Here is a 16,758-nt window from a genome sequence, read left to right on the forward strand (position 1 = left end):
GCCCTTTCAAATTTCAATCTGTTGCTATTCTTGGGCTACAGGGCAGCATGCAAATTTGCTGCCCAAGAAGTAAACAGTGATGATTTCGACACCAGATTCTATGCTCACTCACCAAAAGATCTTATTTTAAATGTTAAAATACCTTCATTATTCATTTTCCCATTTGTAACACCTCATGAAAGTAAAAAGGAAAACCAACAAATAGCAGGTTTGATTTCTTTTCTCTCATCACGCCAACATTATGGACTTCATTCAAACCCCAAGCAATTATCCCAGAGTAAAGCAAAAGACTGTATGCATAAATGTATACTGAGGCATTTTCTAAGGGATTTAAGAAAGGAAGCTTTTAAAATGGTATCATTAGCGCTGTGTACTCAAAAGCAATAAAAGCTGTGTGCAAAGTGCTAAAACACCTGACATGAACACCATTGAAGAAGCCTTACCAGACCATCACAATTGCTAATTGCAACAGAAGCTCCGGGGATGTCAGTTATGTCTCCCACGTATGCACAGTTGGTCCACAGTGGCTCTCTTTTCCATAACCTCTCTGTAGCAGTTCTAGTCTGACTCGTGTTACCAGCATCGTTTCCATTTCCAGTTTCCACAGAGTCTTCATACCACTCCACTACCGCCTCGGGAGCCACTAAATGAGTGTTGGGTTTCAGCCGGAGATGGAATTCCCTTCCAAATGCAGTGACGTTAAAATACAGCTGTTTGGGGCTTTGGGATACCTCCCGCGTTGATCTTCTTTGATGGCTTGCAGAGAGTATATTGGAGATATAGCTTCCATCTGCATTGGTACTAATTGGAATCACTAACCCATACGGTCTTGGTCTGCTTTTTGGTAATTCTGCCAAGAGAAATACCCCAAAACAAACTACAATTAGAACAAGAACATGGAACGAGCCTTAAGACTGAATGCAGAGCTGCAGAAGTGTATGTCAACAGAGCAAAGAGTGATGCAAGGATGCAACAAGCTGTTAGTCAGACTGCCATGGGTAACATTCAAGCAGAAAACACTCCAGCAACAGCCAATTTATTATACAACATACAACTACTGAGTTTTTAGGCCTAACATCAAATGCAGTGCATGTTGGATCCCTCCTACTCATACCTCCACTTCCAGTATTCCCAGTTTAGGATTCCTGTTAGAGCTACTCTAAAGCACTCCACTGACAGGTTCAGCTGGAGACCAATACAAACCTTTGCATAATTTTTAAAACAACGGGAGCCAATGTCACCACACCAATGTGCATTAGATGATGTGCTAGATAGTTACTCTGGATATAAACCAACCAATCTAACGTAGGCGAATGGAAAATACGCATAGCTGCTCTCTTTATTTACCACGCTCGAGCTTATAAGATCTTCACTTGGGTACCTTACAGCAAGGCCTTTAACACTTGGAACACATTAATTGTTATCATAAAAATGCTTTGCACAATCACATAAACACACAGAGGAGATGTAAGAAAGAAGTGTATTTACAGATCATCATGTTATCACAGTGATCATTAGACAGGAAGGACATTTCAACCTTAGGAAAAGCATGTGGACCATGCCAAGGTGGATGAACACAAGGAGCTGTGCCCAGGTACACACCTCAAATAAACACACACCACAGATGCTAGGATACACATTAAGCGCATGCAAAATATCCTCCATATGCCAAATTTTTCAAGAAGCAGGTCTTTCATGACTCTATTTTCATAAAACTTGCAGAGAAAACCCTGAAATATTCATTTATATTTATCTGGGGATTTTCATGGGGTTTAGGTTTGCTTAACAGCCAAAGAAGAGGCAGCAACCCTTCTGAAATCTCTTGTAAGAAATTCCCTGCAACTCCATCATACACCTTAAACGGACTTGTTTGCCCCTGCATTGACACCTCTGTTAAGACACTCAAAATCAAGGGGCATGTTTGGTATATAACTGCAATTCGTGTACACATTTATGCAGTCCCAGAAAATTGGAACACAGACAAGAATCCAGTAGGTACCACATATTGCCGATAAATTATATCAGTTAGCAGTAGTAAAAGCAGCAACTTTTCCCTCTGTAGATCTCCTCTAATAAATCTCCATACCCAGCAACTTGCTATTCCCCTTCCTCTTTGCATAACTTGAGCAATGGAGTTCAAAAGCAGCAGATGAGCTTTTTTTTTTTTTTTTTTAAGTTACAAATTTCTATCTAAATCCTGCATCTTCCTGCAATACACAAAAGCTATAAAAACAGCAGAACAACTCTTGTCGTCTGCCTAAAGCAATCCTAAGGTAATACTATAGTAGCTCAAGGGCATGATCCTCAGCTAAGGCAATGTGCCCTAAACACAGGGTATGTTTCCAAGGATAGGGCATTGCTGTAATTACCTCTGATCACTCTCCTATCATTTTGGCCTGATTACTACAGGTCAAATCAAGATTCCTATCTAATTAGCAGCAACAGTAGCTGACTTGTAAACTTTCCACTGGGTTCTGAATTTGCCTACGTGTATATAATATATGTAAATACAATACTTAAGAAAAAAAGGGGGGAAAAAAGCCCCTTTCTGTCTTTCTGTGTAGTCCCTTACCACATCATCCTGAAAATAGCATTCTTAGTGCTTAAGAGAAATCTCTTTTGGTCAGAGAAAGGTCTTCTGCTGTTATCGCTTATCATGCATCAGGGGACACACACACGTTTCCCATTGTCCTAAGGTAATTTTACACCACTGTAAAACAAGTTTATCTTTTCTGTGAGACCTTTGTAACCAGGGATTAATCAGGATATTCGGTGTCCGATTTTCATGCTGTAAAAGGAGAAGGAGACATTCCCAGGCCAGGCCAAGCTGTGGACCAAAATGTTGCTGAAAGCTGCACCAAAGCTGAAGTCTTACTACATTTTATTATACTACGTCAGAGTGAAAAAGACATTCAGGACAGAATTATTCCCTAGATCTTCTTCTCCTGAGAGAAGTAGCTAAAGCAGTATTAGAGTGATACTACTGATACCTTTTGTATTACAGAACTCCAGGATTGAGTAGCTCAGAGGGTACCAAAAAGTACCACTGAGAATTCCTCCAATAAATATAACAAAATGAATTAAATTTTATCCATTCCCAGAGTGAATTGCACTTGAACTGAAAATTAATAGATAAAAAGCTCAGTACCTAATTCATCTCTCCCAGAAGCAGTGGCTGCTTATTTTAAGAGACTTTTGTAGGAAAACATTTCCAATAGCTTCATATGGCTGTTTTTTCTCCAGTTTCCTTTTGTTCCAGTTACTGAGGGACTTGACAGGAAGATAATGTGTAGTTACAGTGGAAGGTATAGACATATATATTTCTGTGCTATGAGAATCTTTATATAACATACAAATACTATATCCCAGGTGAGAGGAAAGTTCTTTATCATTTTTAAGTTTCTTGTTCTGAAAACTTACTCTGTGTCCCACTGCTAGCAGTAATGGTGTGTTTCTCAGTAGCAGTGAACTCAGCCTTTTTTTTTGCCATACTCCTACAAGATTAGGTTCTAAAACTGGTATCCTAATTAGGATATTATCCTTAGGATAATTCCCATTTTAATCACTGGGAATACTGAGTCGGGCTTGCTAACCCTCCTCCTTAGAGATGGTAACAAATTAAAACTCTACACTCATTTTTTATTAATTAGACATCAGGCCAAGAGCAGGAGACAGAGCCGCTGGGTTGTATATCCTAACTGGGTCAAAGCTAAAATCCAGATCCTCACACTCCCTGAGCTTCAGTGATGAGATTTCATTCACAGACTGACATTACTGCTTTTACCTCACTGAGATTCTTCACAGTTTTTCTTCCTTTTCCCCCCCTTCTCAAAGTAGGGCATACAATGCCAGAGACCACAGTTCCAGTGATCAAATTCTTTGTTCACTGTACAATTCAGAAGTTGCTTTGCACATCTTGCAGCAGTATCCACAGATTTCTTCTTGCAGGGGCACAAAAAAAAAAAAAAAATAAAAATAAAAAAAAGATATTTTTGCTAATAACAAGAACAGACAGCTAGCCACAAGAAGGTAGGAACAAAGGGTGGAAAATAAGAATTGTCAAGCTTTTGAGTCAGCAAAAGCCCTGTCCAGGGTCTCTAAACACAAAGCTAGAAAAAGAAATGCTTTTTGTTCAAAGGCAATTAAAATTAAATGTGACATGACTGAAGACATCTAAAATCCTCCACTGACTTCTATTACTCTTTTTTCCACAGACTCTATGGTCTTAGGAAACTCAATGCCAGCTGTAGGTGTTCCCTTTCCTTTGCTAAAATTTCAGTCACTCTCTACTGCTAATTCAGAATTTACAGGAATGACTGGAGAAGAACACAGAGAAACAGAAAAAGCACTTAACCTCAAGTTTTCTTCCTTTTTTCATCTGGCTTTTAACTGCTGTTCCAGTTGCACAATGTTTAAATTGAAAGGAAACACTTGTGAAAGAACATCACATTCTTTCATTGTGTGCCAAAACATAATTAGTTAGAGAATGCCTCTGAAGAAGTCTATCCATAATTTTTTCCCCCAAATACACATGAAACTGAAGAATTAACACCACTGGCTCACAGTAGTTGTCTCTGCACTGTAAAACTGTTGGATAATTGAGGTTCAAAGCCCTTTTTTTTTTTTTTTTTTTTTTTAATCAACTGTATTTAGAAGAGCAATTTTTGGCAAAAGATTTTTGAAGTACATTGATCAAAAATTGTGCATTTGGATGTCAAAAGCAGAATTCCAAATTCATAAATATCCACTTAAGCAAGATTTCAAAAGCATAGTCTAAATAGAAATCAGTGGAATCAGCAGAAAAGCAGGAATTTCTGAAACTCCAGACAAATTATTTCCATGTCTAGACTCAGCTACACAACTTTGAAGACATTACTTCTCTTCTTTTAACAAATACTGAAATGCCATTTAACATTCATTATTCGGATGGGGTTTTTGCTCACACTGCATGCAAATAAGTGTAGATAACTGGACTCTCCATGTTCCAGCCTTTTGCACTGCAGAGGACCAGGTGCCACAAAGGAAGTAATTTTCTGATTGTAGGGGCTCCTTCACCCATTACCTGTGAATTCAGGTCCACTAACTCAAGTGCTGGCAGCATAATTTTTTTTTCCAAACATTTTCTGTGCTGTGGCAATGAGATGAATTGCTATGTTCAGTAACTACCTGCCACATCACATTGCTAGGATATATTTCAATCACAAATAGCAATGCGTAAACCCACAAAATTATATCAAAAGCACAACTGTTTTGGCAAAGATGATGCTGTGGCTGGGCACTGCACAAGGAAACAAATGTGCAGGAACTCCTGATAACACTGGGCTGCATGCCAAGACCCAGACTCGCCCAGACTGACAAGATGATGATGAGACAGCAACCGTCAGCTTCCCTTTTCTTTTGGAGGATCCATCTGAACATGGGTTGTAGAGTCAGGAAGATCAGCAACCTTGGCAAAAAGCTTGGAGCTAACCTAACACCTCAAGAGCATTGCTGCACCTTCATCTTCTGAATGCAATTCAAAAACTTTGTTGCAATCGGATGACTGGATGTCAAAACCATTCAGCTTTCCAACAGAAGCACTGGGACATAAAATACTACCTGCTACTGCAGGAGTTAAAAGGGCAGTACATAAGTGAAAAGACTGTCATGAGTTCCTGTGTTTTGAGAGATTACCCTTCCATTCCACAGATAACCATAATGGGATGAGCACAGAGCTGCTTCAATTACTTAGCCAAGTGCTGCTCAATAACAAGAAAGGATGGTGCTGTAACAAAACCAGACAATTCCAGCAGGGGTTTCATCATCAGCCTTCATCCTTGGTTGGTGGTTTCCAGAAATGAAGTAGTTGTTCTGGTCCCTCTCTTCAAACGACCAGAATCAATCCCAAGCTATCGTTCACTCTGTATTTGACTGCCTTTAGGTGGCAGAAATGTCCAAATAAAAAGACAGACAAAGGGGGAGGATGGACTTCTAGAGGATTTTCCCACAGTTTTGCACTTAAACAGGGATGAAGCTATGCAGCATACATCGGTGCTAGACATTGCGAGTTGGATGAATAAAAGCAAGGGACTGCAAGAATCCAGGCTCACATGGCATACATGTCTCTTTGGTGTCCTCATTCCTTTCCTTCACTGTCAACTTGTCCCAGGAATACAGGCAACTCAAGAAATTCTTCACGATGTTTTCACAGCAAAGTCCCTTGGCACAACACCAGTGAGCTTCTTTTATCCAGGCTCCGGGGCAGCCTGGCCCTACTTTTTCCAGGTTAGACATCAGAGAGTTTTCTTCCAAAAGCAGCACAGAGCAGTGCTGAGGCTCTGCTGTGTGGGAGGCTGAGAGGCACGAAAAGTGAAGAGGTAGCACCACCCTGAGTGCCAGCATCTTCAGGGCTTACTATTTCACCAGTGACAACAGTAAGGTTTCCTCTTGACAGTTTCCAGGCATTTGCAGTACATTATGCATTAATGCAGTTAATTAAGCTTGGGTAACTCCCTATCTATATAATACATTCTGTACTAGCTTAAAAAAAAAAAAAAAAAATCCTATACGCTTTAATTTGTCCTAAGTGACTTTCCAGGCTACAAAAAAAGATTAGCTGCTGACAGCAGCCAGCCCTGGGCCAAATCAAAATATACAACACCAATGCAAAGTGACACTTAATAGGGACTTAAAAGTAGGACGGCCCATTTGGAGGCAATCCTAATGCAGGTTTTACTGTAGTCATTAAACCTCTAAACTGAGTAGGCCATGCTTTTTCAATCAGAATTTACAGGATAAAACATTACTTTAAATATTAACAGTTAAAAAACACAAAGCAGAGGACATATCCCAATGTCTGTGTTTACTAGACAGTTCTGCTTTCAAAATACACATTTTCCCTCAGCAAAATGTTATCAATGGCTCAAAAGCCAGTGCTAGTCATAGGCAACCTGGTCTTGGTAAGACACAGAACTCTCCACCATGCTGGACTGGACAAAAAGCCACCAAGATGTCGTGCAGTTGTGCTGAGGAGACACAGCAAGCTCTCCCTTGCTAGGCACCAACCAACACTGAGACCCATCCTAAGGAGGCCCTGTGATGCTGAACCACACCAGGGGATATTTGAGTCCACAGACCTGTGGATCTGTGAGCAGACAGACCCTCCAGCCCACGTCCATCCCATCTTCAGCTGCCCCTCCTCAGGCAGAGGAGGGTGAGATCACATCAACTGCATGGGCTCCGCTGCGCCCTGAGAGCTGTGCCCGGAGCCTGTCCCACTGGCAGCATGCAGCCCTGTCCCTGTCCCTGGGGAGCTTTGTCTGTGGGCCTGATTCATCCTCTGCTGTGCAACATCACCTCTCTCCCGTGGTTCCTGCATGCCTCAAAGGTTCCCAGACTACAGCAACACTGGGACCGTGAAAGAAAGAAAAGACTCAAAGGGAAAAAAGTACTTTTCCAGGTTAAAGAATTTCATCTGATGTACTGTATAATTTAAAAGATGCATTCCTGTATAGCTTATGGTTTCTGAAATTCAAATACAATCCATTTCTCATGGAAACGACCAGAAATAAAACACAGGATCAGCGTACCACTGGAAAAAAAGTTTGTTTGCCAGCTAGGTTTAAATGTACCTAACTGTCTCAACTTCCATTATTCACTGATCACAGTGGAAATCAACCTAAGCCCGTAAGGAAAACGGTGCCAGAACTGAAATTGAGACAAAACCTCCAGAATTTAGACAAATACTTGAAACTCTTTTCTGAGCAAAACCTCAGATCAAAACCTGAACCGAAACCTCAAAATTGGAAGTCTGATGGCAACTGGAAATAGAATTGCGTAAGGTCCCTTCCCACGGCTACCGCTCCTCTCATTGAAAAGCTCCAGAGCACTGTAAAGACACTAGTGCTTGACAACAACTCTGGCCAAATGCTGAAGAGGCTCCTTGCACAACCAGGGAAACTACAGGGCAGGTGAAATGGCACACCCTCACTCTGACACTCAGAGAGAGAACACTGACTGCGGCATCGTTCCATAACCTCTTCCATCCCAAACAGCACTAAATTATCTCTTAGTTTAAATCAACACAGATTTACAACAATTTCATTGTGTGCACGTGCTCCTAATTATATGAAGCTTCCTGTTTGTTTTTTGTTTGTTTGCATGAAAGAGTCAGGCTTAAAATTGCAATACGAAGTACCCCATGGGCACTGATGAGCACGTTTCATTTCAGTACCCTCATTCATCATGGATGTCAAAGCCTATGCTACGCTTCCTTACGTGTGTATCAGTTTATAAAGCAACTACCACCATCGATCGGGCTTGCAGCCAGCACACTCTGCCATTAACAAAATACAGAGACCTCGGCATGAAACAAATTTTTCCCAACTAAAGGATGAATGCTTCCAGTACAGAAGAAAAGTGGTACAAAGACTTGGACTGCCCTGGCCAAATGGAGTAGACATTTCCTCCTTGATTCAGAAAGACAGAAATGAAAACAGTGTCTGACCCAGAGCGCCATGGCATTCAGAGAACTAGTTTAAGCATGCTGCAATTCTGAACTTTTGTTGTTTTCTTTTTAAAAAGGGAAGCATGGAGTTATTGGGATGCAAAAGCTTGTAATGAGAGGCATGCGAATTCAAGTCATGCCACAGCAGTGTGAAACTACAAATGCTCCTGGGTGGTAATGGTGTGGGGATACACAAGGGAATGCTTGCCTGCATACAGATCATTTCTCCAGAAAATCTACTAGTTTGTTGAGTTTACTTTTTTCATATTTTTTTCAATAACAGCAATAATAGTTAAAAAGACTTACCTATTTGGATCTGTTGCTCTTTACTAGCCTGCAGAAGAGAAGAGACACATGCACAAAGTCGTTAGTGTGATTACAATGCAACGTGTGACAGATGAATGGTTCTAGAAGGCTGAAAAATTATTTGCTTTGCATTGCACCATTTTTTGCAATTCTACTTTTGGTTTTCAGGGATGGCACTTTTCCTCAGCCGAACAAACAGCTGTTTCCACCAATATACTAACAGAGCCCTTCATAAGTCTAGCATAAATCGAGCAGCTAAGGAATCCTGATTCTGAATGAGCCATTCTATCTACCGTGCCGCCTAGTAAGTTCGGTGGCCAAAAAAAGATTTTAAGGTCATTACAGGGGACAAGTCCTGCGGGGCAGCAGGGCAGGCGTGTTGACACTTCTCCTTCGGCGCTTTGCCAGGGGAGTGCGAAAGCCAACAGCAGGGACGGGGCCACCAGCGTGGGCCCGGCGCTCGGCGAGCTGTCCCCGGAGCTCCGGTGAGCAGGGGACGAGCTGCTCTCTGCAGCGCTGGGGATGCTCCGCTCCGAGCTGGCTGCCGGAGAGCCGGGGAGCGCGCTGCGCACAGCGGAGGTAGGGAAAAGCCGCGCTCGGGACGAGAGAAGGGACAGAGCGGGCAGGAAGCGCTCCCCAGCGGCCCCTCCGGGCCGGGGCTGCCGGAGGGACCCCGGGGTGCGGGCAGAGCCCGGGAGGGGAGCGAAGCGCCGGAGCCCGACGGCGTCCCCCGGCTCTCCGCCGCCCGGCTCGGCTGGGCACGGCTCGGCTGGCCGCCCCGCCGCCACTCACCTGCCGGCCGGCTGCAGCGCGGAGCCCCAGGAGCGCGGCTGCCGCTACCCACAGGGGCAGGAGCACCATCACGAGCCGGCGGCCCGCCGCCCGGCGCGCTCTTCCCCCTCCGGCCGCCTCCTCGCTGTCCGCGCCGCTTCCCCTCCTTCCCCTCTCGCCCCCGGCTCCCGCCTCGGCCGGCCCCCGGCGGCAGCCGGGCGGGTTGGGCTGGGCTGGGCTGGGCTGGGCGCTGCGGGCCCGCGCCGCCTCCTGTTGCTCGCTGCGCCCTGCCTGCGCCGCGCATCGCGACCTGCGGCGCTAATAAAGCCGCACCGGCCCCCGAGCGCGGCTCCGCCTTCGGCGCAGCCCCGCACACCCACGGCGGGGCCCAGAGCCCCGGCTCCGCTCCGCTCGGCCCCGGGCTGCACCTGAGGCGGGCGGGCCCCGGCCGCGCTCCGCTCCCCCTCCGGCAGCGCCGCTGAGGAGCGGGACCCCCCCCCTCCCCGGCCCCACAAAACTCGGCACAGCCCGCATGGACAGCGAGCCCCAAGGGGAAACGGGCCAAAAGCTCGACAAGCGGCTTGTCTTTGTAAGGAGCCAAGGTGAAACGCCCCTGCGGTACTCGAAAGGAGGACTGAAATTTGCCAGACTCAGGATTATCTCCTGCAGCTAGAGATGGGTAACACGGGAACAGCTGGATCCAAATTAAAATCGTCCTGTTCTGACAGACCTTTAGGATAACAAGTCCCATTTCCTACTCATGGGAAACTCATGACTGACCAAAGTGAGCCTGCTGGCCTCCAGCTAGCACAAACTATCTGAAGGTTTTCGGAATAAATGTGTGAAAGCCTAACCATAATAATCATCTATTTTAAATCGAGCTGCTTGTCAGAATCCATCACATCTACATGAGAAAGCAAGTACTGGTTCTCCTAAACCCAAGTTGCCTCATAGCAGCATGTAAGAGAGCCAGACCTGCAGCCTTTGACTAATTCAAGCCTGTGCCAGGCTGTGGAGCAGCCCTGCTGCCCCAGAGAAAACAGTTCCCCAACTGCACCCACTTTTCTCATTCAGGAAACAAAACAAAACCAATTTTCCAAGAAAGTGGAAATCTAATGCCTGTTATTACCGAGACCATTTCTGTACACAAGGAAATGAGGAAACGCACAGCAGCCTGCTGCAATCAGCCCACTGTAACTGGGCACATGCACACTGCACAAGAGCCACTTTTTGGAAAGACCACAATCAGAAAGCTGAGATCCTGTAAATGCCAGCTACGTAATTATCCATTAAAATTGTCAGTCACAACTGACAGTTCAGAAATGCCAAGCTAATGCTTTCTTTCCTCCACAATATTATGTGCCATTCCCTTAACACACGGCTGTTTGACATTTTATTTCCCTCACTGATGTTAGTTATGTGACCTCAGGCCTTACTCATTGTACATTATTCAAACCCTGAAAACCACTGCATTGATTTCCTTGTGGGTTTATCTGCACCACAACATACCTGAGTGCTTCGCAAGCCATCCATTTTCTGTGGTGAATTTAAGGACCAGCACAATCTATTTTGCAGTTAGGCTAATTACAGGAGCAATTCCCGACTGGATCTCTTTCTCCCATTTTATCTAGCAATCTGAAGTTCCAAGCCAAGTTCTTTCTGACAGTTTTACAAATGCACAAGGTCAGGTTCCCCATAGTGGGGAATACCTGTGAGGAACTGGTGAGGGTGATGCCTTCTGCAGGAGAACCAGTTCTGATTGCTCCCTGTCACCCAGGCGCTGGACGGGGCACTGCTGAGCAGAAAGCTGTGACACAGTGCACACCAACAGCCAAACTTCAGGCATTTTGTAATGTGATCCTAAACATGGTCTTTCAATAAAGTTGGGTGTCCTAGGTAGTTTCACTTGCCTTTCTCAATTAGCTAAAAACATTTCTAAATACCAAAGAAATATAAAAATACATCAAAGACAGATCTGGAGACCAGAGCAGATATTCTGTTCTGCTGTTTTTGAGAGCAAAGAACCAAGGTTTGACGGACTTATAACAGAGCAACAATAAGGTGTTAAAATGACATCTTATCAGGTATCTCTAATATGAAATAAGACTGAGTATCACAAATATACAAACGTAAATCAACTTCCCAAAATTGTCTTAATTTGTTAAAGACATTTTTCATCTCTAACAGCACAGTTGGGACATACCATTATCAAAGAAATCATATATTAGACGAAGTATACATAAATACATACATTTTTTGTGTATGTGTGCACATGAATATTTGCATCTTAAAAATCCGTTACGTATTTGCAGTTCTAAAATTCTTCCTGCTAACACTACATCAGATAGGCTTTCTGTGTTTGTGCAGTTTCTGTGGATGCACTGCAGTTACAGTTACAAATATTATATGAATCTGAGATTAAGCTCTGAAGCAAAGAGGAACAGAAAACTAAAAAGTTTTGTATGGGGCCAGATTCTGGAGCGTGAAGAGCACAGCAGTATTTGAATAGCAAGAATAATATTTATGGGAGCAAGCACTCAATGCTGAAGTAAAATGTGGTATTACCTGATTAAAATGGCTCCAGGACATGGTTTCTATGAAATCTCCTCGCTTCTCACAGCAGAAGAGCCTGCAACAAAACAATTTCAAAGCAAGTTTTACTTGGAACATTAACTCAAACAGAGAAACCTTAAAGAACAATATTCCCTATATGAAACCAAGAAATGAACCATAGTTTTTTCACTCCTGTTTAATATCAACTTTCAAATATTAACATATTTTGAGACAAGCCCCTGGTAAACCTGAGTATAACATCTGTGAATAAATCCATAACCTAGACAAATCACTTTCTCTTCACTGAGCATGTACTCACATGTTGTCTAATATTCTGTTTTGCAGTGACATTTCCTGAAATTTAGGAATGAAGTTCTTCTCCACATTATAATTTATTGACTTTCTGACCTACTATGTTCTTTGCCAGTCTGTAAGTTGATGACCTCTCTCAATAGTGGCCAGTTTGGAAAGCATTAGTTCTATTCTTTCCAAGATAGACATATTACTAAAAATTAGCCAGGGATAAAACAAGCTGCTTATTTAAGATGACAGAGACATCTACTTTGAATGTCTGTTTTAGAAAGCTAAAAATATTTTCTAAGCATTGTGCAGATGGTTGCCTATTTCCATAGGAGTAGCAGGCCATGGAGGACATCTTTCTAGAGCAAATGTTATTGCTGGCTGGTTCAGAAAAAAGGCACAAGATCATCTAGAGAAGGTAGTTACAGTTTCATTTCCCTTCTTTGTCTCCTGCCACAACCTGAAGATCACAACTCTTACACAATGCTCGGACTTTTCTCTTTCGTTTCATCTTTACCATTAAAAGCAGTGTTTGCTCTTAACATCCAAATACCAGCTCTGCTGAAATTCAGCTTTTTTGTCAAAGTCTAATTTGGGTTCTCCTTTACTCTGAGGCATGTCCTGATCTACGTGTAACAAAGGGCACGATCCTCAGTGAGTCAGGGAGACAAGCCCCAGACTGTGCCCCCATGGAACCAGAGTACCTGTGCAACTCCTCTGTAGCCTGCACCAGGGTAAGTGCTGTGGGCAGAGCTGGCCACAGGCAATGGACTGCAGAGTGTGCAGGAGGGCACCCCTCTTTGGCTTGTGCTCATTCCCAAGGTTCCTCATGGCTCTCAGCCTGCAATTCTCTCACTGAGAAAAGCTGTAGCCCTCCTCAGTAAGACTGCACCCCTCGTGCTTATAAGCTCAGTGTTAGTGTGGATTAATTTTTCCTCCCTAAGCTCAACAACGACCTCATCAGATTTTCAGTCTGATAAAAGTTTGCTTAATGAAAAGTAGAGTTTATTTTTACTTTTTTCAAATTAGAGACACAGGAGGCCTAAAGCGCAATCTCAAAACCTAAGGCAGTATAAATCACTTTCTTAGAACAGGATACATCTGAAAAGAACGCCTGCGCCTCATTTTTAAAATACGTTACTATTTGCATTTCAGTAATGCCTGAGGTCCTATTCATGGGCTGGAGCCCCATTGTAACAGGCATTGTGAGTGCACACAATAAAAAGGCCACGCACAAAGACCTTTCAGTCTAAGGACTGTAGTCATACTACTGCAAAAAAAAAATACAAACCCCAAAAGCCAGGGGTATACAAGAACAAAATTTTAAGTTCTTATACAGAAACCCATCTCTTGCTGCAGGTTTGTACAATTAGTCTTACAACTGTCCTCATGCAGCAGGGTCTCAGCTGCAGCTGATGTATCTTTTTCTGCTCTGCAGGCAATTTGTCAGGATCATTCAGACAACAAAGGTGCCAGGAGCAGCTCCAGACCTTGTCACTACCATCACACAGGAGTGTTAATATTGACATTAAATTCCAAAAGACTACCTCCTCTCTGGCTCCTTGACATGACAACCCTAGTCATGCAGCCCACAGCTGCAAGAGCCATTTTTGCTGAGATGCCACATTTAATATTACAGCCTAAAGTGCCACCCAACCACTCCTGTGCTTTGATTTCCAAAACTGCACAAGAAGCTTTTTTGGATATTACACTTTTCATCTGTTTACCAGGGTGTCAGACAAGAATTGCCAGACAGCACTTGAAATGGAAGCACTTTATAAATGAAAATGGCTATAGTTTCCCCTTCATGGTGCATTACATTTGGGAATATTAAACCATGCAACTGTATTTAATTGTTTTAAATACACTATTAATCTAGCAGATTGTTAAATGAAGAAGCATAGTAGACCTATTATTTTTAACAAAGCAGCGTAAGATTTACAGTCAAGATTTAACCACAGGACATAGGAAACTGGAGAGAAAAATGTAAGACATGAAAATTACAGTTGTAAAATATGTTATGAAAAATAAAAAGTAGTAGAAGCATAAGAGGCAGTACTTGTGACAACTTCATATACTAGACACATTCCATAAAATTGTTCCTATTTTAAGGTGGTTCATTTTCAAATGATGTGTGCCAAACAAAATGCAATTAAAACCGCCTCAAATCCTCAAAAGAAATGAATAAACAAATACCCATAAATCACGCTAAAAACAATCAGACCAAACTTTCAATGGCCTGTGGTATTGATACAGAAACCTGTGGTTCTGGTGTTGCAAGAGGTTCCTGGAAGCGCTGAGGCAGTGACCCTCACAAGTTGCATAGACTCCGATAGGGCCAAAGGCCCATTAAATACTTCTGCTTAAGTTAAGTCCTCAGAAGAAAATACAGATGGAAAATACTTTATCATCCTGTATAGTTAGTGCATTTAATATGTGGTTTGCATGTGCTCTGCCTTAAAAACCCTAGCGAATTGCCCATACATAAGGATTTTACTTACTTAAATTATACCTGTATGCTGGAGGTATGGAAACTGTTGTGTGTTATCCGTGCTTATTTTCATTAGCATTTTTCTGGTTGTGGAAATTCCCGATTTATGATTTTATACATACTCCCTTGTGGACAGCGGGGAGCTGTGTAATCTCCTTGTGTATATAGACACATGATATACACATATAGTGCTCAGCCCCACTGGCTGGATGCACTAAGATGGACACTCACACAACTCGGTAATTTTTCCACTGACATGAGAGAAATAGCAGTTATTGGCTTCTGGGAATCAGCCCTCCAGGGTCTTAAAAAGGGATTATATTTTACAGAGGTTGCTCTCCCACCCCCCTGACCCCCTCGTTTCCCCTTCATATATTCAATTGACTGAGCAGAACAGTGCCTTCTACTGGCAAGTGCACAGCCTGAGGACTTAAGTAACGCGGCAAATGTCCAATCCATTCCTTGAAATCTCCATTGCAAAATGTGAGAGATGCTATAACTCTTATGACCACAGAGTGGCTGTTCTTTCCATACCATTTGTTGTAAGTGAAAGTGTGACAGCATGTTTAAGTTTCTGGAATTGTCAAAGTAAACCTTTCTGCTAGGGCAGCCAACCAGGCTCGAGGAACTGGATTTCAGTAACATTTAATTCCCAGGGCTTCATAACCAATGAAGGTCATAAGTAATGAAAGTATGACAAATGTTGCAGTCCTAAGATAAGCCTTTAAGCACTAACATTCATTATTTCTGTAGCCAAGCACTGCCCCAAAAGACATATATTGAGTATATGAAAATACTAGTATTTTTAAGCAAAAGTGATTAGCAGCATTTTACAAAAACAGCACATAAAACAATCACTGGACAGAACAAGGAATACATTCTCAGTATAGGAGCAGGTAAAGATAAACTTGCCATAAGAAGAGAGAGGACAGAGAAGGGGAAGACATGAAAGAGTTTAAAGTCCTCTAAGAATTCTGTGAAAAGCAGTGCCATCAATGCTAGTTTACTATAGAAGAAAATTATGCTGGGAGATGTTCTTTGAGTGCAGCGTCTACCCTGCCACAGAGATACATCCCAATTTTAAATCTCCTTATGGGCAAGAGATTTACAGACAATCCCTCAAATGTCTCTTTCTTTCAATAAATTTGTGTACAGCTGAAGCAACTGTGCTGAATACAGTGCTGGCCCTTCCCTAGCCATTACCAATAATCAACATAAGACTTGTTCCCACTGAAGAAGGAAGATACTCACCTACCTACCATGCTGCTGAGAAGAGTGACTGCAGCTTCTCATTTTACACAACTTTTTACTTATCATTTGTGCACGTCCATGTAATTTATTTTGAATCAATCCCAAACCCTAAAAGCACACACTGCATAAATTTAATTTGTGGCAGGCCAGACATGCTGTCGATTGACAACAAGAATACCATAACACCTTCCAATAAAGGCCATATACTCCATCAAGCCCCTTGATTCGTGAGTAATCCCATAAAGCCATAAGATTAGCCAGAATATAGCCAGACCAGCATCTTGCCTTATTGCATGTACCCCTTCTGTTGGCTTCATGAACTCAACACTCTTCCCTTGTAACTTGTTAACAAGTGCTTTGGTTTCAGTCACATTCTTACAGAAATTTTGGAGGAGATGGGTAGCTGCACAGAGAGAAGTGAATAATTTTTCAGTACTCTGACTCCTTTTCTGCCGTGGATTCACACACACACACAAAGTTTCCATAAGGAGAGACGGAGGGTTCACACTTAGGCACTCCCCTACCTCTCAGAAACACAATGATGATTCTAGCTTTTCACCCTAAAACCAGATAAGACAAAAGCAGCACCACAGAAATAATA

The 16,758-nt window shown here is 42.8% G+C and overlaps 1 protein-coding gene across 4 annotated transcripts in view; it reads right to left on the bottom strand.

Moving 5' to 3' along the window:
* ADAMTS3 (ADAM metallopeptidase with thrombospondin type 1 motif 3) overlaps positions 1–16,758 on the bottom strand; it is a 163,755-nt gene that overhangs the window by 114,617 nt on the left and 32,380 nt on the right. For 3 of the 4 annotated variants that reach the window (XM_084518019.1, XM_084518021.1, XM_084518020.1), the window contains 3 exons: positions 12,128–12,191; positions 8,792–8,819; positions 444–850 (listed from right to left, as the gene is read on the bottom strand). In XM_084518019.1, coding sequence (XP_084374145.1) covers positions 444–850; positions 8,792–8,819; positions 12,128–12,191 — 499 coding nt within the window. Of the gene's footprint in view, positions 1–443; positions 851–8,791; positions 8,820–9,583; positions 9,799–12,127; positions 12,192–16,758 lie in introns of those variants that run through there. The other variant, XM_084518022.1, reaches the window with a different exon arrangement.

This window comes from Aythya ferina (assembly GCF_964211825.1).
Source record: "Aythya ferina genome assembly, chromosome: 4".
NCBI classification, from domain to species: domain Eukaryota; kingdom Metazoa; phylum Chordata; class Aves; order Anseriformes; family Anatidae; genus Aythya; species Aythya ferina.